Source organism: Pristis pectinata, chromosome 28 (genome assembly GCF_009764475.1).
Source record: "Pristis pectinata isolate sPriPec2 chromosome 28, sPriPec2.1.pri, whole genome shotgun sequence".
Taxonomy (NCBI): Eukaryota; Metazoa; Chordata; class Chondrichthyes; order Rhinopristiformes; family Pristidae; genus Pristis; species Pristis pectinata.
In genome coordinates this window covers 10808433-10835997 of record NC_067432.1, presented here as the reverse complement: position 1 = coordinate 10835997, position 27565 = coordinate 10808433, and the positions used below count along the sequence as shown (strand labels likewise).

The following is a 27565-nucleotide window of genomic DNA, read 5'->3' as shown; positions in this document are numbered from 1 at the left end:
ACGAAGTTGTTGAGGCTTCTATGACTCTACGACTCCAAGAGAATTGAACTTGCTGGAAACAAATTTTGCTAATTTGGTTGATATCCTGTCGTATTTTACTTTGGCAGATCTCAAGAATCTACCATCAAAGAACCCCACTGTCTGGGCCATGCCTTCTTTTCAAAGCTACCATCGGGCAGCAGGTACAAAAGCCTGAAGTCCCACACCACCAGGTTCAAGAACAGCTACCTCACTTCAACGATTTGGTTCTTGAACCAACATGCAAATCCCTAATCACTGCAATTTAGTAACACTATGCCAACTTTGCACTGAATTGGACTTTGTTGTTTTGTTCTAATTGTGTTCTTTCTTGTAAAAATTGTGCATAATTTATGTTTAATTTAAGTTTTCTTGTGAATGCTGCTTATATGATGCTATGTGCCTGTGATGCTGCTGCAAGGAAGTTTTTTTCATTGGACAGTGCAAACATATCCAGGGCAAATTGAGCAGGATAACGTCTGGGCTGAAAGCCTGAAATATGAGCACAGTCTGCATCATCTAGGCTTATATTCACTTCTGTATTGAGATTAAGGTGGAATGAGGTGTACAAAATGAGTAAATAATAGGGAGAAATCTAAAATAATTACAGCTGAGCTTCTCAGGGATGATGTCAGGAACCATAGGTCAATGATTGGATAGAGGATACTTGCAACACTCTCCACCAAAATATTGCTTAGTCCAGGGGTTAATTGAGAATATTGCAATATTGTCAAAGGTAAAGTCCAGTTTTATTGATATGAACATGTACATGTTTACACAAGTGCAATGATAAACTTATTTGCAACAGCATCACAGGCACAAAGCATCAGATATGCAACAGTCATAAGAAAATCATACATTAACAACATTGATTATACAGAATTATACAAGAAAGAGCACAATTAGAACAAAAGAAAACAAAGTCCATTGTAGAGCAAAGTGGTCAAAGTTGTCATTGTGTTGCTTTTCTGACATAGTGATTAGGGTTGTGCAGGTTGATTTAAGAACCAAATGGTTGAAGGGAATTTTGTTGGTGTGGGACTTCAGGCTTCTGTACCTCCTGCCTGACGGTAGCTGTGAGAAGATGGCCCAGATGGTGGGGAGCTTAGATGATAGATGTTGCCTTCTTGAAGCGGCACCTCCTGTAGATAGTAACAATGGTGGGAGGGATGTGCCCATGATGTATTGGCCTGAGTCCACTTCACTTTGCAGCTTCTTGTGCTCCTACACATTCGAATTGCTGTACCAGACCATGATGTAACCAGTCAAGACACTGTCAACAGTACATCTGTAGAAGTTTGTTAGAACATTTGGTGACATGCCAAACCTTCCAAGAAGTCAAAGATGCTGCTGCCTTCCTTGTGATTGCATCTGTGTGCTGGGCCTAAGACAGGTCTTAAAATTATGTTAACGACCAGGAATTTAAAGCTGCTGACCCCCTGCACTGCCGATCCCCTAAGGTAGACTGGCGCATGTTAGCCCCACTTTCCTTTCCTGAAGTGGTAACATGGGTTTATGATTCAAATCGTCCATAATATAACTGAATGATTGAAGCCATTCCTATTGCTAGCAGTGCTGGCTACATGTCTCGTGGTGATATATATGAATGCATATGTACCTGAGATCAGTTTATTCCTCTGAGACCATTTTAGGATTTATGTGTGAAAGAATGAATGTACCTGAAACCATACACATCATTGACAGATTGCAGAGTAATAGTCTTTAAATGATCAAAATTCAAAACATTTTAAAATCAAACTGCAAACACTTTTTTTAATCTTCCACAACAAAAGTAACTCCACATTTAAAATTTCTTACCTACTCTGACCATTGCTGGGAAATCAGAATCAGAATCAGATTCATAGTATTGGTGATTACAGGAAAACTGTAACTACTAATACTAAGTTTGTATAACTACCTCGTTCGCCAAACTTTAGAGAACTGCTAATAATTGTTGCAATAAAAAAAATGCTCATCATGATGCGGTATTAAATGGCACGCACAACAGTATCAGAGAGCATGTAGCTTATGCTCCTGTGGAACATTCAAACATAATGAGAAAAAGAATGTGATTTACTAATTTGTGGGATTGCTGCAAAGTTAGCACCAACAAAGTGCAGCACCAACATCTGCCCTTCTATAAATGAGACCTTTCTATCCAAGCTATAATCTGATATACGTGCAATATTGACCAACTTTCCTGATGAGAAAGTGTAGCTGGGAGCATGAGCAGCAAGTTCATTTAATGTAACTGAAACACATTATTCAGAGTCAGCATCTAAAGGAGGGTGGGGATAGGAAAAGGTGGCAGCACGGAGCCCACAACACCGACTCCACCAACAACACACACACCCCTGCCCCAGGTCCCACATCTTGAAAGACATCACAAACAAGTGGAACACTTCTGATCCTCAAACATATTGCATATTTAATGAAAAGATAAGCATTATTTCCCATGTTGGCAGGGATTTCTCCATCATATATCCAAATAACCTTGTGAGGTACTTGAGCAAAAGCTTCTGCTTTTCATACCATCACTGACAATAATGGGAGTCCTGAAGAAGCGTCTCAACACAAAACGTTGACAGTTTACTGTTCTCTATAGATGTTGCCTGACCTGCTGAGTTACTCCAGTATTTTGTGTGTGTTGCTTACAATAATGAGGGTTCTGGAAAGGAACCAAGCATGCTGACAGATTGAGAGTGTGTGGTGAGATGTTTGGCTATTATTCAGTAGATGAGAAAATAGCACAGAAAAGGTCACCCTGCTAATGAATCCCAAAGTTTGTGGCCAAGTGAAAGAATGTTACTTAATTTTTAAGTAACATTCCTACAAATTGTGGTACAGGTAGTTACATTTTTTCTGTGCATGTTAATCTGTAAAGCCAATTATTTCACTGACCTATCACTGCTGTTTTGTTTTCATAATAGACTTTGCTAAATTCGTGATTTCTGAAAAGAATGTTCCATTGATTAAGCACAGTAAAAACATCCCTCAACTAATTTAAAAGAAATTAAAACACTAACTCCCAGCACAAAATGGCGTAACCTTAATCATTCTTTTGCTTTTTCTTCCGAACAATATTACAAAGTTTCTTCAATGTTACAACCACCAGCACTGTAAGCAAGAGTAACACAGACATTAGGAAGATCATCACATCTACACAATAGTAAACGTACCAGGGGAGTCGGTAGCATTCTGAGCGCAAATGCCCTGCTCCTTTGTGTCGGGCAACATACTCAATCCAGAAAACGGCTCTCTCCATTGGAGACTCTGGTTGGTCCCGGTGGAGAGCAGAGAGTTTCTTCATGTTATCCCGATAAAATGTACTGTTTATCAGCTCATTCAGTGCCTGCAATAGATCTGTTGAATGCATGGTCGCAACATTCATCACTTTGGCTGCACCTCGGGATTCAAGTCGAAATAAATTGTCAAACTGGTCAAAAATTAGAGGCATGCCAATCACTGGCACCCCGTGGTAGATGGCTTCGTAAATGCCATTGGTGCCACCATGAGAAACAAAGACTCGTGTGTTGGGGTGGCCTAGCAGGTCGTTCTGAGGGATCCATTTTACGAGTAGTGTGTTACTTCCTACATTGGGAGGGATTTCTCCATCATATCTCCAAATAACCTTCTGAGGCACTTGAGCAAAAGCCTCTGCTACCTGCATTGTGATCTGCATCGGCAAGGAACTGACAATGGACCCCAATGACATCACAATCAGTCCGTGCTTCCCTGAGCTTTGGACAAACTCTTCAAACTCTGCTGCTAGTGGTTGGGCTGGTTTACACTGGAAGCCTCCAATGTACACAATATTTGGCATGGTGGGTCGTGGGAATTCAAATACAAAATCGACTCTCATCAGCCACACATCAGCCCTCAGGAGGAGTGTTTGGATGTCTATATCTGGTCCCAGATATCGATGACAGACTTCATTATAAATAGGGTATAGAAAAAACTCTGAAAATACCAGCTGATGAAGATTTTGGATGAGGTTTTCTGTTCTTTGGAAAAAATTCATTTTATCTGTGAAGTGTGAGCCAGGGATTGGGACATAGGAAGGTGGTGATGCGGCAAAGAGGAAATGAGCTTCTTCACTCATCTGCCATCGGACATTATACACCAGCGGGACTTTTAAATAATAAGCAAGCATTGGACCAGTACCAAAAACAGGATCTGCAAGTATGAGGTCAAAATTTTCATTCTCAAGTTGTTTTAACAAAGTTTTGTTTTCAAAAAATTCTCCAGCTCCCTTTAGAGACAATTTATGGAAATTATAAATACCCAAATTCATTTCATATTGCAACTTAATTTTGCCCCATGTTGTCCAACCATTTTGTGAGATTCCCAATGATTTTTCCACCAGACTTTGAATCACTTTACTCATTTCAGCTTGTCCAGTTCTTTGTTGTACTTGAATTAAGATGGATTGATACAGATCTGGTCTTTCTTTAATATACCAAGTTGATGAGGTATAAAGCACTGTGATGTCGTGTCCGTGAAGTTTCAATTCTTCTATTAGAATCTCCATATTGATCCAGTGACTACCATCAACAGGTACAACCAATATTTTAGCCCCTTGTGTAACTGGACAAGGCAGCATGATCAAGATGATACTAAGAACATATGCCACCTGTAATCTGCCTTTCCATCCAAGACTATCCATGTTGAGAGAGGATGATCACACCGGTCCTGTTGTAAAATTGATTAGAAATATTGGTAAGCAACATAAATTTGCAACAAAAACATTTTAGATACAATTGTTTGCTTTCTTGTCACCACTTTAACTAACACAACTCTGTGCACTGAATGTATTCTCAGATGTGGATGAATTTGGATGACATGCAACACACAGACATGATTTGGAAGCAGGAACCCAGCCGCACAAGTAGATCATGTTTCTGGTTCATGTTTTCAGCTGATGTTTCAAGAGTGACAAGTTCCAACAGGGAGCGAGAACAACTGGTTCTACAAACTAGTTCAGGGAGCAAGACTTGGCAGTGCGCAGGGCAGAGTATCAAGGAGTGTTGGAATGGTAAGTTCTGACTTTGCACACCCAACAGAAGCAAATTCTAACAGAGTGATCAGGGAACTATATCTCCCACCACAAAGACTTATGATCGCCACTCCGTCATTTTCTGGTTTGCGATACGCTTGTATTTCATCCTCTCAGGGTGAGAATAGGAAACATCAGGGTTACTCAACTTGTATCATTCAAATGTATGTAGCTGCAGGACTGCTGTAGGACAGGCCATAGTCTGATAGAGGACTGGTTAACCAATAGAAGGCAGAGAGTTGGGATAAATGGATGTTTCTCTGGTTGTCAATCAGTAGTGAGCAGAGGTCGGTGCTGGGCCCAAAACTGTTCACAATATACATTAACGATTTGGAAGAGGGGACTGAGTGTAGCGTATCTAAGTTTGCTGATGACACTAAATTGAGTGGAATAGCAAATAGTACAGGGGATGCGGAAAGTCTGCAGAGAGATATAGATAGGTTAAGTGAGTAGGGAGGGGTCTGGCAGATGGAGTGCAATCTTGGTCAATGCGAGGTAAATGCGATGTCATCCATTATGGAAAGAAAAATAGAAGGTCAGATTATTATTTAAATGGTGAAAGATTGCAGCATGCTGTTGTGCAGAGGGACTTGGGAGTGTTTGTGCATGAATCGCAAAAGGTTGGTTTGCAGGTGCAAAAGGTTATCAAGAAGGAAGTGGAATGTTGGCCTTCATGGCTGGAGGGATTGAATTTAAGAGCAGGGAAGTTATGCTGCACCAGAACAGGGTACTGATGAGGCCACACATGGAGTAATACATGCAGTCTGGTCTCCTTACTTGAGGAAGGATATACTGGCTTTGGAGGCAGTGCAGAGGAGGTTCACCAGGTTGATTCCGAAGATGAGAGGTTTAGCCTATGAGAAGGGATTGAGTCGCCTGGGACTATGCTAGCTGGAATTCAGAAGAATGAGAGGGATCTTATGGAATCAAATAAAATTCTGAAAGGGATAGATAAGATAGAGACAGGAAGGTTGTTTCCAGTGGTAGGTAAGACCAGAACTACAGGACATGACCTCAAGATTCGGGGGAGTATATTTAGGACGGAGATGAGGAGAAACTGCTTTTCCCAGAATCCAGCGAATCTGTGGAATTTTCTGCCCAGCGAAGTAGTAGAGACTACCTCATTAAATATATTTAAGACACAGTTAGATAGATTTTTGCATAGTAGGGGAATTAAGGGTTATGAGGAAAGGCAGGTAGGTGGATCTGAGTCCACGACCAGATCAGCCATGATCTTATTGAATGACAGAGCAGGCTCAACGGGCCAGATGGCCGACTCCTGCTCCTACTTCTTATGTTCGTATAATTATGAACCAAGTGCTAAAATATAACAGTAATTGATAGTCTGTAATGAAGGCTGGTTCACTGGGAGTGAACAAAAAATGAGCTGGGCCGCTACAATAGTTGCACCAGCCAGTGGAAGTCCATACCACGATGGGGTACCACTGGGGTAAGGTGTCTACAGCCATTCTGTAGATGGCTCAAACCCTCCTGTAGATGGCTCAAAGCGACGGAGAGACTTGTGGTGACTCTGACCCAGACCATTCTCTGTAATGAAACATGAGTTACAGCCAGTGCACCTGAGACAAACTAAGTTATCCAGCTGGTGGCCCTTGCCCATAAATTAACTACTGACAGCCATGTCTGATAGCTCCAAAATTATTTAGACACCAAATGTACAAAGATAAGGTATTGGTATTGGTATTGGTTTATTATTGTCATTTGTACTGCGGTACAGTGAAAAACTTGTCTTACAAACCGATCTTACAGGTCAATTTATTACACAGTGCAGTTACATTAAGTTAGTACAGAGTGCATTGACGTAGTACAGGTAAAACAAAAACAATAACAGTACAGAGTAAAGTGTCACAGCTACAGAGAAAGTGCAGTGCAATAAGGTGCAAGGTAACAATAAGGTAGATTGTGGGGTCATGAGGTCATAGGTCATAGTCCATCTCATTGTATAAGGAAACTGTTCAATAGTCTTATCACTGTGGGGTAGAAGCTGTCCTTAAGTCTGGTACTACGTGCCCTCTGGCTCCTGTATCTTCTACCCGATGGAAGAGGAGAGAAGAGAGAATGTCCCGGGTGGGTGGGGTCTTTGATTATGCTCGCTGCTACACCAAGACAACGAGAGATAAAGACAGAGTCCAAGGAGGGGAGACTGGTGTCCGTAATGTGCTGGGCTGTGTCCACAACTCTCTGCAGCTTCTTGCAGTCTTGAGAAGAGCAGTTGCCATACCATGCCATGATACATCCTGATAGGATGCTTTCTATGGTGCATCACTAAATGTTGGTGAGAGTCAAAGGGGACAAACCAAATTTCTTTAGCCTCCTGAGGAAGTAGAGGTGCTGGTGAGTTTTCTTGGCCATGGCATCCACGTGGTTTGTCCAGGACAGATTGTTGGTGATGTTCACTCCCAGGAACTTGAAGCTGTCAACCCTCTCGACCTCAGCACCATTGATGTAGACAGGTGCATGTACACCTCCCCCTTTCCTGAAGTCAATGACCAGCTCTTTAGTTTTGTTGATATTGAGGGAAAGGTTGTTGTCATGACACCATTCCACTAAGCTCACTATCTCCTTCCTGTACTCCGACTCATCACTGTTTGAGATACGGCCTACAACGGTGGTATCATCTGCAAACTTGCTGATGGAGTTAGAGCAGAATCTGGCCACACAGTCATGAGTGTATAGGGAGAAGAGTAGAGGGCTGAGGACGCAGCCTTGAGGTGCACCAGTGTTGAGAATAATGGTGCCGGAGGTATTGCTGCCTATCCTCACTGATTGCGGTCTGTTTGTTAGAAAGTCAAGGATCCAGTTATAGAGGGAGATGTTGAATCCTAGGTCTCGGAGTTTGGTGACAGGCTTGCTTGGTATTATTGTATTGAAGGCAGAGCTGTAGTCAATAAACAATAGTCTGACGTAAGTGCCTTTACTGTCCAGATGCTCCAGAGCTGAGTGAAGGGCCAAGGAGATGGCATCCGCTGTAGACCTGTTTCGGCGATAGGCGAATTGCAATGGGTCAAGGTTGTCTGTACCGCAATATTTGGGAGGGGATCCTCAGTGAAGGGCATTTTTCACTGTCCTACTTAATCAGAACCTGGTAATTGGTAATTGACAATTGGTTTATTATTGCCACATGTACCGAGATAAAGTGAAAAGGCCTAATGTTGGCAAATGGGACTAGTGTAGATAGGCATCACGGTCAGCACGAATGAGATGGGCTGAAAGGACCTGGCTCTCCTTGTCCATGTGACCACAATGGTCTTCTACACTCATTTCCGTGTTCTAAGTTTCAATGATTCTCCATAATATCAAGGGAACTATGGGGAAGTTTAATACAAAATGTTATTAATGTGATGCATTTGTAGTCACTTGAAATAGATGGGATATCTCTGTCTTGTAATTGACTGCTGACCAATGTACAGAGTTGTGGAGGAGCATGTCATTCACGTGCCTTTTTTTTGCGCATGATATAACCCTTTGTTTCAAACCAGGATAATGGATGAAGTTGAGCCTGCAAAACTATAGGCCACTGGAGTCTCAAACTTCATCTGCGATGTGAAGAACATGGGAACAAACAAGTATGTATGTTAAGCCTTTGAACAAGTTAAACTAAGAAGGAAAGGTAAAAATCCAACCAAATGGACCACAGATGGAATATTTGATTCTTTCCAGTGCACGCCTTTATACGATAGCTGTTGAGCAGAAGTGTTCATGTTGTGGGTGCAGAATAAATGGATCAGAATGGAACCAAGTTTGAAAAGTGTTAATCATAAGATAAGTAAATGAAAAATGCTACTGCTGGGTGAGATTCAAACTGCAAGTTGTGTGTTGATATAATACAGAAAAGAGATAATTTAGGAGAACATGGAGTCACAGAATGTATCCTTTTGCTGGACAACACTAAAATTCTCAGCTACTGCTGCTAATCCAATTCCCAGTTCTGCAAAGTACTAACTTTAATACATTCATCGACAAACGCACTACGTGTTTTACAACTCAGACTGGCTGTTAACTTCATCAAAAAATAGGAGATCGTTTATGTAACATTTTGTCAGCAAATATAATCTTTTACTTACTGAAGTGAGAGAAGGTTTTGGTTTCCAGGTTGTTGAGACCTCAGCAAAGGAAAAGTGTAGGGCACATTTCAACTGGTAGCTCCAAAGTCTGCAGATTTTCTTGTTGTGTAATATTAATCCTTTCCCATTCTTATATTCCCATCTGTATTAACTTTCTGTTGCCACGATCAACAAGTTCAATTGGCTTGTTTCCTCTGAGTCTCTATCCTATTTAGTTATTACACTTTTAATTTATTATTCCAGATTCTGAGAAATATTGGTAACATTGATGCATCGACAAACTTTCTAAATAACTCCAACCTTGAATACTGATAGCTGTGTTTATATCTGTATGTTTTTTGGAAAGAAGCCAGTGATTTGTGAGCTCATGTGTTTGATTGCAGAAATTTGTAACAGACTTACAGTAGTGAATTTTCTAATTGAAAATAGTTTAATATTGATGGTAAGCCATTTATAATTAACTGTACTCTTCTGTGCCTAGTGGAGAAGATGTTTGGTAGAGTCATGATACTCAAGAAGAATTTGAACGAATGTCAACTGAGAGGCTTTTAAGAGTGTAATATCAAGAATCCAGGGGCAGTATGTTCCTGTTAGGGTGAAGGTAAACCTGGCTGTCGAGAGATATTGAGGGTCTGGTCAGAAAAACGAAGGAAGCATACATTTGATTTAGGAAGTCGGGGACAATTGAATCCCTTGATGACTATAAAAAGATTAAGAATACACTTAAGAGGAAAATCAGGAGGGCAAAGAGAGGGGATGAGATGGATCTGGCAGATAAAGTTAAGGAATATCCCAAGAGGTTCTACAGCTACATTAAGAGTAAAAGGGTGGCAGGGGAGAGAATAGGTCCCTTTAGAGATCAGCAGGGCTGCCTATGTGTCGAGCCACAGGAGGTGGATGGGATTTTAAATGAATATTCATCCTCAGTGTTTCCTGAGGAGAAAATCATGGTTACTCAAGAGATAAGAGAAACAAGTGGAGATGTTTTGGAAAACATTCATATCACTAGGGAGGAGGTATTTGTAGTCTTACAGCGCATTAAGGTGGGTAAATCCCTGACCAAGTGCACCCCTGGACTTTGTGGGAGGCTAGAGAAGAAATTGCAGAGGCCCTTGCGGAGATTTTTGCTTCTTCGTTAGCCACTGGTGAAGTTCCCAAAGACTGGAGGGTGGTTAATGTCATTCTGTTGTTTAAGAAGGGTGGTAAGGACAAGCCAGGGAACTACCGGCCGGTCAGCCTGACATCAGTGGTGGGGAGGTTACTAGAGGGAATTCTGAGGGACAGGATCTAGCAGCATTTGGATACACAAAGTCTGATTAGGGGGAGTCAGCATGGCTTTATGCATGGAAAGTCATGTTTGACACATTTTTTAGAGCTTTTTGAAGAGGTAACCAAAAGGTAGATGAGGGTAGGGCAGTGGGTGTTGTCTATTTGGACTTCAACAAGGCTTTTGACAAGGTCCTGCATGGGAGGCTGGTCTGGAAGGTTAGGTCCCTTGGAATGCTATGGAAAGCTAGTTAGATGGATTCAAAATTGGGTCAGAGGTAGGAAGCAGAGGATGGTGGTTGAAGTTTGTTTCAAATTCTGAGAGGCATAGATTAGGTGGATGGTAACAGTCTTTTCGCCAGGGTAGGAGATTCCAAAACCAGGGGGTATAGGTTTAGGGTGAGAGGGGAAAGATTTGAAAGGGACCTGAGGGGCAACTTTCTCATGCAGCAGGTGGTGAGTTTGTGGAATGAGCTGCCAGATGAAGTTGTTGAGGCTTCTGTGAATTGAATTTGCTGGAAGCAAATTTTGCTAATTTGGTCGATATCCTGTTCATTTTACTTTGCCAGACCTCAAGAAGACAACATCCACCATCAAAGAACCCCACCATGTGGGCCATGCCATCTTTTCTCAGCTATCATCGGGCAGGAGGTACGAAAGCCTGAAGTCCCACACCACCAGGTTCAAGAACAGCTACCTCACTTCAACTATTTGGTTCCTGAACCAACATGCAAATCCCTAATCACTGCAGTTTAGCAACACTACGTCCACTTTGCACTAAAATGGACTTTGTTTTGTCTTAATTGTGTTCATTCTTGTAAAAATTGTGCATAATTTATGTTTAATTTATGTTTTCTTGTGAATGCTGCTTATATGATACTATGTGCCTGGAATGCTGCTGCAAGTAAGTTTTTTTCATTGGACATGTGCAAACATATCCAGGGCACTTTGAGCAGGATAACGTCTGGGCTGAAAGCCTGAAATATGAGCACAGTCTGCATCACCTAGGATTATATTTACTTTTGTATTGAGATTAAGGTGGAATGAGGTGTACAAAATGATTAAACAATAGGGAGAAATCTAAAATAATTACAGCTAAGCTTTTCAGGGATGATGTCAGTAACCATAGGGCATTGATTGGATAGAGGATATTTGCAACACTCTCCACAAAAATATTGCTTAGTCCAGGGGTTAACTGAGAATATTGCAATATTGTCAAAGTTAAAGTCCACTTTATTGTCATATGTACATGTTTACACAAGTGCAATGATAAACTTATTTGCAACAGCATCACAGGCACAAAGCATCAGATATGCAACAGTCATAAGAAAATCATACATTAACAACATTGATTATACAGAATTATACAAGAAAGAGCACAATTAGAACAAAAGAAAACAAAGTCCATCGTAGAGCAAAGTGGTCAAAGTTGTCATTGTGATGCTTTTCTGACATAGTGATTAGGGTTGTGCAGGTTGATTTAAGAACCGAATGGTTGAAGGGAATTTGTTGGTGTGGGACTTCAGGCTTCTGTACCCACTGCCTGACAGTAGCTGTGAGAAGATGGCCCAGATGGTGGGGAGCTGAGATGATAGACGTTGCCTTCTTGAAGCAGCACCTCTTGTAGATACTACCAATGGTGGGAGGGATGTGCCCATGATCTATTGGCCTAAGTCCACTACTCTTTGCAGCTTCTTGTGCTCCTGCACATTTGAATTGCTGTACCAGACCATGATGTAACCAGTCAAGACACTGTCAACAGTACATCTGTAGAAGTTTGTTAGAACATTTGGTGACATGCCAAACCTTCCAAGAAGTCAAAGATGCTGCTGCCTTCCTTGTGATTGCATCTGTGTGCTGGGCTGAAGACAGGTCTTCCAATTATGTTAACATCCAGAAATTTAAAGCTGCTGACCCTCTGCACTGCCGATCCCCTGATGTAGACTGGCACCTGTTCGCCCCACTTCCCCGTCCTGAATTGGTAACATGGGTTTATGATTCAAATCGTCCATAATATAACTAAATGATTGAACCCATTCCTATTGCTAACAGTGCTGGCTACATGTCTGGAGGTGATATATATGAATGCATATGTATCTGAGATCAGTTTATTCTTCTGAGACCATTTTAGGATTTACGTGTGAAAGAATGAATGTTCCTGAAACCATACACATCATTGACAGATTGCAGAGTAATAGTCTTTTAATGATCAAAATTCAAAACATTTTAAAATCAAACTGCAAACACTTTTTTTAATCTTCCACAACAAAAGTAACTCCACATTTAAAATTTCTTACCTACTCTGACCATTGCTGGGAAATCAGAATCAGAATCAGATTCTTACTATTGGTGATTACAGGAAAACTGTAACCACTAATACTAAGTTTGTATAACTACCTCTTTCGCCAAACTTTAGAGAACTGCTAGTAACTGTTGCAATAAAAAAAATAGTCATCATGATGCAGTATTACATGGCACGCACAACAGTATAAGAGAGCATGTTGCTTTTGCTCCTGTGGAACATGCAAACATACTGAGAAAAAGAATGTGATTTACTAATTTGTGGGATTGCTGCAAAGTTAGCACCAACAAAGTGCAGCACCAACATCTGCCCTTCTATAAATGAGACCTTTCTATCTAAGCTGTAATCTGATATATGTGCAATATTGACCAACTTTCCTGATGAGAAAGTGTAGCTGGGAGAATGAGAAGCAAGTTCATTTAATGTAACTTAAACACATTATTCAGAGTCAGCATCTAAAGGAGGGTGGGGATAGGAAAAGATGGCAGCACGGAGCCCACAACACCGACTCTGCCAACAACACACACAACCCTGCCCCAGGTCCCACATCTTGGAAGACATCACAAACAAGTGGAACACTTCTGATCCTCAAACATATTGCATATCTAATGAAATGATCAGCATTATTTCGTATATTTTCAGGGATTTCTCCATCATATTTCCAAATAACTTCTGAGGTACTTGAGCAAAAGGTCCTGCTTTTCATACCATCACTGACAATAATGGGAGTCCTGAAGAAGGGTCTCAACCCGAAACATTGACAGTTTACTGTTCTCTGTAGATGCTGCCTGACCTGCAGAGTTACTCCAGCATTTCGTGTGTGTTGCTGACAATAATGAGGGTTCTGGAAAGGAACCAAACATGCTGACAGATTGAGAGTGTGTGGTGAGATGTTTGGCCATTATTCAGTAGATCAGCAAATAGCACAGAAAAGGTCACCCTGCTAGTGAATCCCAAAGGTTTGTGGCCAAGTGAAAGAATGTTACTTAACTTTAAGTAACATTCCTGCAAAATGTGGTACAGGTAGTTACAATTTTTCTGTGCATATCAGTGTGTAAAGGCTATTATTTAACTAACCTATCACTGCTGTTTTTTTTCATAATAGACTTTGCCATATTCATGATTTCTGAAAAGGATGTTCCATTGATTAAGTGCGGGAAAAACATCCCTCAACTAACTTGAAAGAAATTAAAACACTAACTCCCAGAACAAAATGGGGTAACCTTACTCATTCTTTTGCTTTGTCTTCCGAACAATATTACAAAGTTTCTTCAATGTTACAACCACCAGCACTGTAACCAAGAGGAACACAGACAATAGAAAGATCATCACATCTACGCAATAGTAAACGTACCAGGGGAGTCGGTAGCATTCTGAGCGTAAATGCCCTGCTCCTTTGTGTCGGGCAACATACTCAATCCAGAAAACAGCTCTCTCCATTGGAGACTCTGGTTGGTCCCAGTGGAGAGCAGAGAGCTTCTTCATGTTATCCCGATAAAATGTACTGTTTATCAGCTCGTTAAGTGCCTGCAATAGATCTGTTGAATGCATGGTCGCAACATTCATCACTTTTGCTGCACCTCGGGATTCAAGTCGAAATAAGTTGTCAAACTGGTCAAAAAACAGAGGCATGCCAATCACTGGCACCCCGTGGTAGATGGCTTCATAAATGCCATTGGTGCCACCATGAGAAATAAAGATTCGTGTGTTGGGATGTCCTAGCAGGTCATTCTGAGGGATCCATTTTGTTAGTAGGGTGTTACTTCCTATATTGGGAGGGATTTCTCCATCATATCTCCAAATAACCTTCTGAGGTACTTGAGCAAAAGCCTCTGCTATTTGCATTGTGATCTGCATTGGCAAGGAACTGACAAAGGATCCCAATGACATCACAATAAGTCCGTGCTTCCCTGAGCTTTGGACAAACTCTTCAAACTCTGCTGCTAGTGGTCGGGCTGGTTTACACTGGAAGCCTCCAATGTACACAATATTTGGCATGGTGGGTCGTGGGAATTCAAATACAAAATCGACTCTCATCAGCCACACATCAGCCCTTTGGAGGAGTGTTTTGATGTCTATATCTGCACCCAGATATCGATGACAGACTCCATTATAAATAGGGTACAGAAAAAATTCTGAAAACACTAGCTGATGAAGATTTTGGATGAGGTTTTCTGTTCTTTGAAAAAAATTCATTTTATCTGTGAAGTGTGAGCCAGGGAATGGGACATAGGAAGATGGTGATGGGGCAGAGAGGAAATGAGCTTCTCCACTCACCTGCCATCGGACATTATACACCAGCGGGACTTTTAAATAATAAGCAAGCATTGGACCAGTACCTAAAACAGGATCTGCAAGTATGAGGTCAAAATTTTCATTCTCAAGTTGTTTTAACAAAGTTTTGTTTTCAAAAATTTCTCCAGCTCCCTTTAGAGACAATTTATGGAAATTATAAATACCCAAATTCATTTCATATTGCAAGTTAACTTTGCCCCATGTTGTCCAACCATTCTGTGAGATTCCCAATGATTTTTGCACCATACTTTGAATCACTTTACTCATTTCAGCTTGTCCAGTTCTTTGTTGTCCTTGTATTAAGATGGATTGATACAGATCAGGTCTTTCTTTAATATACCAAGTTGATGAGGTATAAAACACTGTGATGTTGTGTCCGTGAAGTTTCAGTTCTTCTATGAGAATCTTCATATTGATCCAGTGACTTCCATCAAAAGGTACAACCAATATTTTAGCCCCTTGTGTAACTGGACAAGGCAGCATGATCAAGATGATACTAAGAACATATGCCACCTGTAATCTGCCTTTCCAGCCAAGACTATCCATGTTGAGAGAGGATGATCACCCTGGTCCTGTTGTAGAATTGATTAGAAATACTGGTAAACAACATAAATTGGCAACAAACAATTTTAGATACAATTGTGTGTTTTCTTGTCACCACTTTAACTAACACAACTCTGTGCACTGAATGTATTCTCAGATGTAGATGAATTTACATGACATGCAACACACAGACATGATTTGGAAGCAGGAACCCAGCCGCACAAGTAGATCATGTTTCTGGTTCATGTTTTCAGCTGATGTTTCAAGAGTGACAAGTTCCAACAGGGAGGGAGAACAACTGGTTCTACAAACTAGTTCAGGGAGCAAGACTTGGCAGTGTGCAGAGCAGAGTATCAAGGAGTGTTGGAATGGTAAGTTCTGACTTTGCACACCCAACAGAAGCAAATTCTAACAGAGTGATCAGGGAATTAGATCTTCCACCACAAAGATCTGTGATTGCCATTCCGTCATTTTGTGGTTTGCGATACGGTTGTACATTCATCGTCTCGGTGGGAATAGGAAACATCAGGGTTACTCAACTTGTATCATTCAAATGTAAGTAGCTGCAGGACTGCAGTAGGACAGGCCATAGTCTGATAGAGGACTGGTTAAGCAATAGAAGGCAGAGAGTTGAGATAAATGGATGTTTCTCTGGTTGTCAATCAGTAGTGAGCAGAGGTCGGTGCTGGGCCCAAAACTGTTCACAATATACATTAACGATTTGGAAGAGGGGACTGAGTGTAGCGTATCTAAGTTTGCTGATGACACTAAATTGAGTGGAATAGCAAATTATACAGGAGATGTGGAGAGTCTGCAGAGAGATATAGATAGGTTAAGTGAGTAGGCAGGGGTCTGGCAGATGGAGTGCAATCTTGGTCAATGCGAGGTAAATGCGATGTCATCCATTATGGAAGGAAAAATAGAAGGTCAGATTATTATTTAAATGGTGAAAGATTACAGCATGCTGTTGTGCAGAGGCACTTGGGAGTGTTTGTGCATGAATCACAAAAGGTTGGTTTGCAGGTGCAACAGGTTATCAAGAAGGAAGTGGAATGTTGGCCTTCATGGCTGGAGGGATTGAATTTAAGAGCAGGGAAGTTATGCTGCACCAGAACAGGGTACTGATGAGGCCACACATGGAGTAATACATGCAGTCTGGTCTCCTTACTTGAGGAAGGATATACTGGCTTTGGAGGCAGTGCAGAGGAGGTTCACCAGGTTGATTCCGAAGATGAGAGGTTTAGCCTATGAGAAGGGATTGAGTCGCCTGGGACTATGCTAGCTGGAATTCAGAAGAATGAGAGGGATCTTATGGAATCAAATAAAATTCTGAAAGGGATAGATAAGATAGAGACAGGAAGGTTGTTTCCAGTGGTAGGTAAGACCAGAACTACGGGACATGACCTCAAGATTCGGGGGAGTATATTTAGGACGGAGATGAGGAGAAACTGCTTTTCCCAGAATCCAGCGAATCTGTGGAATTTTCTGCCCAGCGAAGTAGTAGAGACTACCTCATTAAATATATTTAAGACACAGTTAGATAGATTTTTGCATAGTTGGGGAATTAAGGGTTATGAGGAAAGGCAGGTAGGTGGATCTGAGTCCACGACCAGATCAGCCATGATCTTATTGAATGACAGAGCAGGCTCAACGGGCCAGATGGCCGACTCCTGCTCCTACTTCTTATGTTCTTATAATTATGAACCAAGTGCTAAAATATAACAGTAATTGATAGTCTGTAATGAAGGCTGGTTCACTGGGAGTGAACAAAAAATGAGCTGGGCCGCTACAATAGTTGCACCAGCCAGTGGAAGTCCATACCACGATGGGGTACCACTGGGGTAAGGTGTCTACAGCCATTCTGTAGATGGCTCAAACCCTCCTGTAGATGGCTCAAAGCGACGGAGAGACTTGTGGTGACTCTGACCCAGACCATTCTCTGTAATGAAACATGAGTTACAGCCAGTGCACCTGAGACAAACTAAGTTATCCAGCTGGTGGCCCTTGCCCATAAATTAACTACTAACAGCCATGTCTGATAGCTCCAAAATTATTTAGACACCAAATGTACAAAGATAAGGTATTGGTATTGGTATTGGTTTATTATTGACATTTGTACTGCGGTACAGTGAAAAACTTGTCTTACAAACCGATCTTACAGGTCAATTTATTACACAGTGCAGTTACATTAAGTTAGTACAGAGTGCATTGATGTAGTACAGGTAAAACAAAAACAATAACAGTACAGAGTAAAGTGTCACAGCTACAGAGAAAGTGCAGTGCAATAAGGTGCAATGTCACAACAAGGTAGATTGTGGGGTCATGAGGTCATAGGTCATAGTCCATCTCATTGTATAAGGAAACTGTTCAATAGTCTTATCACTGTGGGGTAGAAGCTGTCCTTAAGTCTGGTACTACGTGCCCTCAGGCTCCTGTATCTTCTACCCGATGGAAGAGGAGAGAAGAGAGAATGTCCCGGGTGGGTGGGGTCTTTGATTATGCTGGCTGCTACACCAAGACAACGAGAGATAAAGACAGAGTCCAAGGAGGGGAGACTGGTGTCCGTAATGTGCTGGGCTGTGTCCACAACTCTCTGCAGCTTCTTGCGGTCTTGGGCAGAGCAGTTGTCATACCAAGCCGTGATACATCCTGATAGGATGCTTTCTATGGTGCATCGCTAAAAGTTGGTGAGAGTCAAAGGGAACAAACCAAATTTCCTTAGCCTCCTGAGGAAGTAGAGGCATTGGTGAGTTTTCTTGGCCATGACATCCACGTGGTTTGTCCAGGACAGATTGTTGGTGATGTTCACTCCCAGGAACTTGAAGCTGTCAACCCTCTCGACCTCAGCACCATTGATGTAGACAGGTGCAGGTACACCTCTCCCTTTCCTGAAGTCAATGACCAGCTCTTTAGTTTTGTTGACATTGAGGGAAAGGTTGTTGTCATGGCACCATTCCACTAAGCTCTCTATCTCCTTCCTGTACTCCGACTCATCACTGTTTGAGATACGGCCTACAACGGTGGTATCATCTGCAAACTTGCTGATGGAGTTAGAGCAGAATCTGGCCACACAGTCATGAGTATATAGGGAGAAGAGTAGAGGGCTGAGGACGCAGCCTTGAGGTGCACCAGTGTTGAGAATAATGGTGCCGGAGGAATTGCTGCCTATCCTCACTGATTGCGGTCTGTTTGTTAGAAAGTCAAGGATCTAGTTACAGAGGGAGATGTTGAGTCCTAGGTCTCGAAGTTTGGTGACAAGCTTGCTTGGTATTATTGTATTGAAGGTAGAGCTGTAGTCAATAAACAATAGTCTGACGTAAGTGCCTTTACTGTCCAGATGCTCCAGAGCTGAGTGAAGGGCCAAGGAGATGGCATCCGCTGTAGACCTGTTTCGGCGGTAGGTGAATTGCAATGGGTCCAGGTTGTCTGTACCGCAATATTTGGGAGGGGATCCTCAGTGAAGGGCATTTTTCACTGTCCTACTTAATCAGAACCTGGTAATTGGTAATTGACAATTGGTTTATTATTGCCACATGTACCGAGATAAAGTGAAAAGGCCTAATGTTGGCAAATGGGACTAGTGTAGATAGGCATCACGGTCAGCACGAATGAGATGGGCTGAAAGGACCTGGCTCTCCTTGTCCATGTGACCACAATGGTCTTCTACACTCATTTCCGTGTTCTAAGTTTCAATGATTCTCTATAATATCAAGGGAGCTATGGGGAAGTTTAATACAAAATGTTATTAATGTGATGCCTTTGTAGTAATTTGAAATAGATGGGATATCTCTGTCTTGTAATTGACTGCTGACCAATGTACAGAGTTGTGGAGGAGCATGTCATTCACGTGCCTTTTTTTTGCGCATGATATAACCCTTTGTTTCAAACCAGGATAATGGATGAAGTTGAGCCTGCAAAACTATAGGCCACTGGAGTCTCAAACTTCATCTGCGATGTGAAGAACATGGGAACAAACAAGTATGTATGTTAAGCCTTTGAACAAGTTAAACTAAGAAGGAAAGGTAAAAATCCAACCAAATGGACCACAGATGGAATATTTGATTCTTTCCAGTGCACGCCTTTATACGATAGCTGTTGAGGAGAAGTGTTCATGTTGTGGGTGCAGAATAAATGGATCAGAATGGAACCAAGTTTGAAAAGTGTTAATCATAAGATAAGTAAATGAAAAATGCTACTGCTGGGTGAGATTCAAACTGCAAGTTGTGTGTTGATATAATACAGAAAAGAGATAATTTAGGAGAACATGGAGTCACAGAATGTATCCTTTTGCTGGACAACACTAAAATTCTCAGCTACTGCTGCTAATCCAATTCCCAGTTCTGCAAAGTACTAACTTTAATACATTCATCGACAAACGCACTACGTGTTTTACAACTCAGACTGGCTGTTAACTTCATCAAAAAATAGGAGATCGTTTATGTAACATTTTGTCAGCAAATATAATCTTTTACTTACTGAAGTGAGAGAAGGTTTTGGTTTCCAGGTTGTTGAGACCTCAGCAAAGGAAAAGTGTAGGGCACATTTCAACTGGTAGCTCCAAAGTCTGCAGATTTTCTTGTTGTGTAATATTAATCCTTTCCCATTCTTATATTCCCATCTGTATTAACTTTCTGTTGCCACGATCAACAAGTTCAATTGGCTTGTTTCCTCTGAGTCTCTATCCTATTTAGTTGTTACACTTTTACTTTATTATTCCAGATTCAGAGAAATATTGATATCATTGATGCATCGACAAACTTTCTAAATAACTCCAACCTTGAATACTGATAGCTGTGTTTATATCTGTATGTTTTTTGGAAAGAAGCCAGTGATTTGTGAGCTCATGTGTTTGAATGCAGAAATTTGTAACAGACTTACAGTAGTGAATTTTCTAATTGAAAATAGTTTAATACTGATGGTAAGCCATTTATAATTAACTGTACTCTTCTGTGCCTAGTGGAGAAGATGTTTGGTAGAGTCATGATACTCAAGAAGAATTTGAACGAATGTCAACTGAGAGGCTTTTAAGAGTGTAATATCAAGAGTCGAGGGGCAGTATGTTCCTGTTAGGGTGAAGGTAAACCTGGCTGACGAGAGATATTGAGGGTCTGGTCAGAAAAACGAAGGAAGCATACATTTGATTTAGGAAGTCGGGGACAAGTGAATCCCTTGATGACTATAAAAAGATTAAGAATACACTTAAGAGGAAAATCAGGAGGGCAAAGAGAGGGGATGAGATGGATCTGGCAGATAAAGTTAAGGAATATCCCAAGAGGTTCTACAGCTACATTAAGAGTAAAAGGGTGGCAGGGGAGAGAATAGGTCCCTTTAGAGATCAGCAGGGCTGCCTATGTGTCGAGCCACAGGAGGTGGATGGGATTTTAAATGAATATTCATCCTCAGTGTTTCCTGAGGAGTAAATCATGGTTACTCAAGAGATAAGGTAAACAAGTGGACATGTTTTGGAGAACATTCATATTACCAGGGAGGAGGTATTTGTAGCCTTACAGCGCATTAAGGTGGATAAATCCCTGACCAGCTGCACCACTGGACTTTGTGGGAGGCTAGAGAAGAAATTGCAGAGGCCCTTGTGGAGATTTTTGCTTCATCGTTAGCCACTGGTGAAGTTCCCAAAGACTGGAGGGTGGTTAATGTCATTCTGTTGTTTAAGAAGGGTGGCAAGGACAAGCCAGGGAACTACCGGCCGGTCAGCCTGTCATCAGTGGTGGGGAGGTTACTAGAGGGAATTCTGAGGAACGGGATCTAGCAGCATTTGGATAGACAAAGTCTGATTAGGAGGAGTCAGCATGGCTTTATGCATGGAAAGTCATGTTTGACACATTTTTTAGAACTTTTTGAAGACATAACCAGAAAGGTAGATGAGGGTAGGGCTGTGGGTGTTGTCTATTTGGACTTCATGAAGGCTTTCAACAAGGCCCTGCATGGCAGGCTGGTCTGGAAGGTTGGGTCCCTTGGAATATGAGGGAAAGCTAGTTAGATGGATTCAAAATTGGGTCAGAGGTAGGAAGCAGAGGATGGTGGTTGAAGGTTGTTTCTTGGAATGGGGACCAGTGACTAGTCGTGTTCCACAGGAGTCGGTGTTGGGACCTTTGTTATTCGTTATTTATATAAATGATTTAGATACAAACGCACAAGACTTGATCAGTAAGTTTGTGGATGACAATAAAATAGGAGGTGTTGTTGATGGTGAAGAAGGTTATCATGGATTACAGAGGGATCTTTTTCAGTTAGGGAAATGAGCCAAGGAGCTGCAGATGGATTTCAATGCAGGTAGGTGTAAGATGATGCATTTTGGAAAGTCAAGCCAGCGTGGGACTTGTACTATGAATGGTAGGACACTAGGGAGTATAGTGGAACAGAGGGATCTAGGAGTACAAGTGCACAGTTTGTTGAAAACAGTGTCACAGGTAGACAGGGTGGTGAAGAAGGTGTTTAGCGTGCTGGCCTTCAGCAGTCAGGGCACTGAATATAGGAGATAGGAAATTATGTTGCAGTCTTATAAGTCATTGGTGAGGCCGCACTTGAAGTACTGGGTACAGTTTTGGTTGCCCTATTATAGAAAAGTCATGGCTCAACTGGAAAGAGTACAAAGAAGATTTATGAAGATGTTGCCAGGACTAGAAGGCCTGAGTTATAGAGAGAGGTTGGCCAGGCTAGGTCTTTATTGCTTGGAATGCAGGAGAATGAGGGGTGACCTCATAAAGCTGTTTCAAATTCTGAGAGGCATAGATAAGTTGGATGGTAACAGTCTTTTCACCAGGGTAGGGGATTCCAAAACCAGGGAGTATAGGTTTAGGGTGAGAGGGGAAAGATTTGAAAGGGACCTGAGGGGCAACTTTCTCATGCAGCAGGTGGTGAGTTTGTGGAATGAGCTGCCTGATGAAGTTGTCTAGGCTTCTATGACTCTATGATTCCAAGAGAATTGAATTTGCTGGAAGCAAATTTTGCTAATTTGGTTGATATCCTGTTCATTTCACTTTGCCAGACCTCAAGAAGACAACATCCACCATCAAAGAACCCCACTGTCTGGGCCATGCCATCTTTTCACAGCTACCATCGGGCAGGAGGTACAAGAGCCTGAAGTCCCACACCACCAGTTCAAGAACAGCTACCTCACTTCAACCATTTGGTTCTTGAACCAACATGCAAATCCCTAATCACCGCAGTTTAGCAATACCACGCCCACTTTGCACTAAAATGGACTTTGTTTTGTCTTAATTGTGTTCATTCTTGTAAAAGTTGTGCATAATTTATGTTTAATTTATGTTTTCTTGTGAATGCTGCTTATATGATGCTATGTGCCTGTGATGCTGCTGCAAGTAAGTTTTGTTTTATTGGACCTGTGCAAACATCAAGCTGGATAAGTTGCCGTGACCGGATGAGATGTACCCGAGGCTACCGTGGGAGGCAAGGGAGGAGATTGCGGAGCCTCTGGCGATGATCTTTTCATCATCAATGGAGACGGGAGAGGTTCTGGAGGATTGGAGGGTTATTCAAGAAAGGGAGTAGAGATAGCTCAGGAAATTATAGACCAGTGAGTCTTACTTCAGTGGTTGGTAAGTTGATGGAGAAGATCCTGAGAGGCAGGATTTATGAACATTTGGAGAAGTAAAATATGATTAGGAATAGTCAGCATGGCTTTGTCAAGGGCAGGTCCCGCCTTACGAGCCTGATTGAATTTTTTGAGGAAGTGACTAAACACATTGATGAAGGAAGAGCAGTAGATATAGTGTATATGGATTTCAGCAAGGCATTTGGTAAGGTACCCCATGCAAGGCTTATTGAGAAAGTAAGGAGGCGTGGGATCCAAGGGGACATTGCATTGTGGATCCAGAACTGGCTGGCCCACAGAAGGCAAAGAGTGGTTGTTGATGGGTCATATTCTGCATGAAGGTCGGTAACCAGTAGTGTACCTCAGGGATCTGTTCTGGGACCCTTACTCTTTGTGATTTTTATAAACGAACTGGATGAGGAAGTGGAGGGATGGGTTAGTAAGTTTGCTGATGACACAAAGGTTGGAGGTGTTGTGGATAGTGTGGAGGGCTGTCAGAGGTTACAGCGGGACACAAGATGCAAAACTAGGCTGAGAAGTGGCAGATGGAGTTCAACCCAGATAAGTGTGAAGTGGTTCATTTTGGTTGGTCAAATATGATGGCAGAACATTGTATTAATGATAAGACTCTTGGCAGTGTGGAGGATCGGAGGGATCTTGGGGTCCGAGTCCATAGGACGCTCAAGACAGCTGCATAGGATGTCTCTTGTATTTAAGAAGGCATATGGTGTATTGTCCTTCATCAATCATGGAATTGAATTTAGGAGCCGAGAGGTAATGTTGCAGCTATATAGAACACTGGTCAGATGAAGTGGTTGAGGCTTCTATGACTCTATGACTCTGAGAGAATTGAATTTGCTGGAGTATTGTGCTCATTTCTGGTTGCCTCACTACAGGAAGGATGTGGAAGCCACAGAAAGGGTGCAGAGGAGATTTACAAGGATACTGCCTGGATTAGGGATCATGGCTTATGAAAACAGGTTGAGTGAACTCGGCCTTTTCTCCTTGGAGCGACGGAGGATGAGGTGGGACCTGATAGAGGTTTATAAGATGATGAGAGGCATTGATCGGGTAGATAGCCAGAGGCTTTTCCCCAGGACTAAAATGGTTGCTACAAGAGGACACAGGTTGAAGGTGCTGGGGAGACGGTATAGAGATGTCAGGGGTACATTTTTTACTCAGAAAGTGGTGAGTGCATGGAATGGGCTGCCAGCAAGGGTGGTGGAGGCGGATACGATAGGGTCTTTTCAGAGACTTTTGGATAGGTACATGGAGCTTAGAAAAATAGAGGGCTATGGGTAAGCCTAGTAATCTCTAAGGTAGGGACATGTTCAGCATAACTTTGTGGGCCAAAGGGCCTAAATTTTGCTGTAGGTTTTCTATGTTCTAAACATGTACAGGGCAAATTGAGCAGGATAATGTCTGGACTGAAAGAGTGAAATATGAGCACAGTTTGCATCATCTAGGCTTATATTCACTTTTGTGTTGAGATTAAGGTGGAATGAGGTATACAAAACGAACAGGCTTGAGAGACTGAGTAGCCCATTCCTATTGCTAACAGCGCTGGCTACATGTCTGGAGGTGATACATATGAATGCATATGTATCTGAGATCAATTTGTTCTTCTGAGACCGTTTTAGGATTTACATGTGAAAGAATGTATGTTCCTGAAACCAAACACATCATTGACAGATTTCAGAGTAATATTCTTTTAATGATCAAAATTCAAAACATCTTAAAATCAAACTGCAAACTGCAAACAAATTGCAAACCCCCCTGCCCCAGGTCCCACATCTTGGAAGACATCACAAATAAGTGGAACAATTCTGATCCTCGAACATATTGTATATCTAATGAAAAGATAAGCATTTCTTCAGCTTTTCATACCATGACTGACAATAAAGGGAGTCCTGAAGAAGGGTCTCGACTCGAAACGTCGACAATTTATTGTTCCCTATATATGCTGCCTGACCTGCTGAGTTACTCCAGCATTTTGTGTGTGTTGCTGACAATAATGAAAGTTCTGGAAAGGAACCAAACATGCTGACAGATTGAGAGTGTGTAGTGAGATGTTTGGCCATTATTCAGTAGGTGAGAAAATATTTCAATAACTTTCCAATTTAGAGGAACGGAGTTGACAACATAATATTGCTGTTTCTACTGAGAAATTTCAGTCCAGTCTTTTTTTTCTTACTTTTGTTTTTTTTTGAAATTTTTCTGTTTAGTTTGGTTTGATATATTGTTTGTAAATTTTCTTATTGATTTGGGGATTTTTTTCTTTCTTTTCTTTTATATATGTAATAAATCTTTTTCTTTCTTTTATATTATATTCACTTACTAAGAGATCGTGGGATCTACAGATTTTAAAAAAATATTTTATTGTTCTTTATGATTATCTATGTCATGATTGTTCTCCTGATCTCTTTGTATTACATGTACAAACATTGATGTTATATATTAATCTGTATTAATTTGGAAACTAATAAAAAGTTTGAAAAAGAAAGAAAAATAGCACAGGAACGGTCACCCCTGCTAGTGAATCCCAAAGGTTTGTGGCCAAGTGAAAGAATATTACTTAATTTTTAAGTAACATTCCTGCAAAATGTGGTACAGGTAGCTACAATTTTTCTGTGCATATCAATGTGTAAAGGCTATTATTTAACTGACCTATCACTGCTGTTTTTTTCATAATAGACTTTGCTAAATTCATGATTTCTGAAAAGGATGTTCCATGGATTAAGTGCAGGAAAAACATCCCTCAACTAATTTGAAAGAAATTAAAACACTAACTCCCAGCAAAAAATGGGGTAACCTTACTCATTCTTTAGATTTTTCTTCCGAACAATATTACAAAGTTTCTTCAATGTTACAACCACCAGCACTGTAACCAAGAGTAACACAGACAATAGAAAGATCATCACATCTACACAATAGTAAACGTACCAGGGGAGTCGGTAGCATTCTGAGCGCAAATGCCCTGCTCCTTTGTGTCGGGCAACATACTCAATCCAGAAAATGGCTCTCTCCATTGGTGACTCTGGTTGGTCCCGGTGATCCTGGTGGAGAACAGAGAGTTTCTTCATGTTATCCCGATAAAATGTACTGTTTATCACTTCATTAAGTGCCTGCAATAGACCTGTTGAATGCATGGTTGCAACATACATCACTTTTGCTGCACCTCAGGATTCAGGTTGAAATAAATTGTCAAACTGGTCAAAAAGCAGAGGCATGCCAATCACTGGCACCCCGTGGTAGATGGCTTCGTAACTGCCATTGGTGCCACCATGAGAAATAAAGACTTGTGTGTTGGGATGTCCTAGCAGGTCGTTCTGAGGGATCCATTTTGTCAGTAGGATATTGGGAGGGATTTCTCCATCATATCTCTAAATAACCTTCTGAGGTACTTGAGCAAAAGCCTCTGCTATTTGCATTGTGATCTGCATTGGCAAGGAACTGACAATGGACCCCAATGACATCACAATCAGTCCGTGCTTCCCTGAGCTTTGGACAAACTCTTCAAACTCTGCTGCTAGTGGTCGGGCTGGTTTACACTGAAAGCCTCCAATGTACACAATATTTGGCATGGTGGGTCGTGGGAATTCAAGTACAAAATTGACTCTCATCAGCCACACATCAGCCCTCAGGAGGAGTGTTTGGATGTCTATATCTGGTCCCAGATATCGATGACAGACTTCATTATAAATAGCATATAGAAAAAATTCTGAAAACAGTAGCTGATGAAGATTTTGGATGAGGTTTTCTGTTCTTTGAAAAAAATTCATTTTATCTGTGAAGTGTGAGCCAGGGATTGGGACATAGGAAGGTGGTGATGGGGCAGAGAGGAAATGAGCTTCTCCACTCATCTGCCATCGAACATTATACATCAGTGGGACTTTTAAATAATAAGCAAGCATTGGACCAGTACCTAAAACAGGATCTGCAAGTATGAGGTCAAAATTTTCATTCTCAAGTTGTTTTAACAAAGTTTTGTTTTCAAAAATTTCTCCAGCTCCCTTTAGAGACAATTTATGGAAATTATAAATACCCAAATTCATTTCATATTGCAACTTAATTTTGCCCCATGTTGTCCAACCATTCTGTGAGATTCCCAATGATTTTTCCACCAGACTTTGAATCACTTTACTCATTTCAGCTTGTCCAGTTCTTTGTTGTACTTGAATTAAGATGGATTGATACAGATCTGGTCTTTCTTTAATATACCAAGTTGATGAGGTATAAAGCACTGTGATGTTGTGTCCGTGAAGTTTCAGTTCTTCTATTAGAATCTCCATATTGATCCAGTGACTACCATCAACAGGTACAATCAATATTTTAGCCCCTTGTGTAACTGGACAAGGCAGCATGATCAAGATGATACTAAGAACATATGCCACCTGTAATCTGCCTTTCCATCCAGGACTATCCAT

The 27565-nt window shown here is 41.4% G+C and overlaps 4 protein-coding genes and 1 pseudogene across 8 annotated transcripts in view; all 5 read right to left on the bottom strand.

Moving 5' to 3' along the window:
• LOC127583843 (UDP-glucuronosyltransferase 2A2-like) overlaps nucleotides 1–20179 on the bottom strand; it is a 48469-nt gene extending 28290 nt beyond the window's left edge. The window contains exon 1 of one of the 2 annotated variants that reach the window (XM_052040223.1): nucleotides 20042–20179. The gene's annotated coding sequence lies outside the window, so the exon portion shown is untranslated. Of the gene's footprint in view, nucleotides 1–9159; nucleotides 9298–20041 lie in introns of those variants that run through there. The other variant, XM_052040222.1, reaches the window with a different exon arrangement.
• The window catches only part of LOC127583844 (UDP-glucuronosyltransferase 2C1-like), a 29108-nt gene extending 8929 nt beyond the window's left edge, over nucleotides 1–20179 (bottom strand). The window contains exon 1 of one of the 2 annotated variants that reach the window (XM_052040227.1): nucleotides 20042–20179. The gene's annotated coding sequence lies outside the window, so the exon portion shown is untranslated. Of the gene's footprint in view, nucleotides 1–9159; nucleotides 9298–20041 lie in introns of those variants that run through there. The other variant, XM_052040226.1, reaches the window with a different exon arrangement.
• The window catches only part of LOC127583847 (UDP-glucuronosyltransferase 2C1-like), a 48472-nt gene extending 28290 nt beyond the window's left edge, over nucleotides 1–20182 (bottom strand). Inside the window, exons 1-2 of one of the 2 annotated variants that reach the window (XR_007958312.1) lie at nucleotides 20042–20182; nucleotides 12673–15594 (exon numbers count right to left, since the gene is read on the bottom strand). Coding sequence is in view for 1 of the 2 variants with exons in the window: in XM_052040232.1 (XP_051896192.1) it covers nucleotides 13952–15568 (1617 nt within the window). In the remaining variant the exon portion in view is untranslated. Of the gene's footprint in view, nucleotides 1–11665; nucleotides 15595–20041 lie in introns of those variants that run through there. The other variant, XM_052040232.1, reaches the window with a different exon arrangement.
• LOC127583879 (UDP-glucuronosyltransferase 2B4-like) lies at nucleotides 746–27565 on the bottom strand (annotated as a pseudogene).
• On the bottom strand, nucleotides 2421–20182 carry LOC127583841 (UDP-glucuronosyltransferase 2C1-like). 2 transcript variants are annotated; one of them, XM_052040218.1, is made up of 2 exons: nucleotides 20042–20182; nucleotides 2421–4710 (listed from the first exon to the last, which is right to left on the bottom strand). In XM_052040218.1, exon 2 carries the CDS (start codon nucleotides 4682–4684, stop codon nucleotides 3068–3070), a length of 1617 nt encoding a protein of 538 aa, XP_051896178.1. In that variant the 5' UTR covers nucleotides 4685–4710; nucleotides 20042–20182; the 3' UTR covers nucleotides 2421–3067. The 2 variants fall into 2 exon arrangements, with proteins under 2 accessions (XP_051896178.1, XP_051896177.1); XM_052040217.1 differs by lacking the exon at nucleotides 20042–20182 and adding an exon at nucleotides 9160–9300.

Excerpts from the sequence above, each read along its gene's own strand:
- LOC127583841 (XM_052040218.1), bottom strand. The coding sequence starts at position 4,684 with ATGGATAGTCTTGGATGGAAAGGCAGATTACAGGTGGCATATGTTCTT.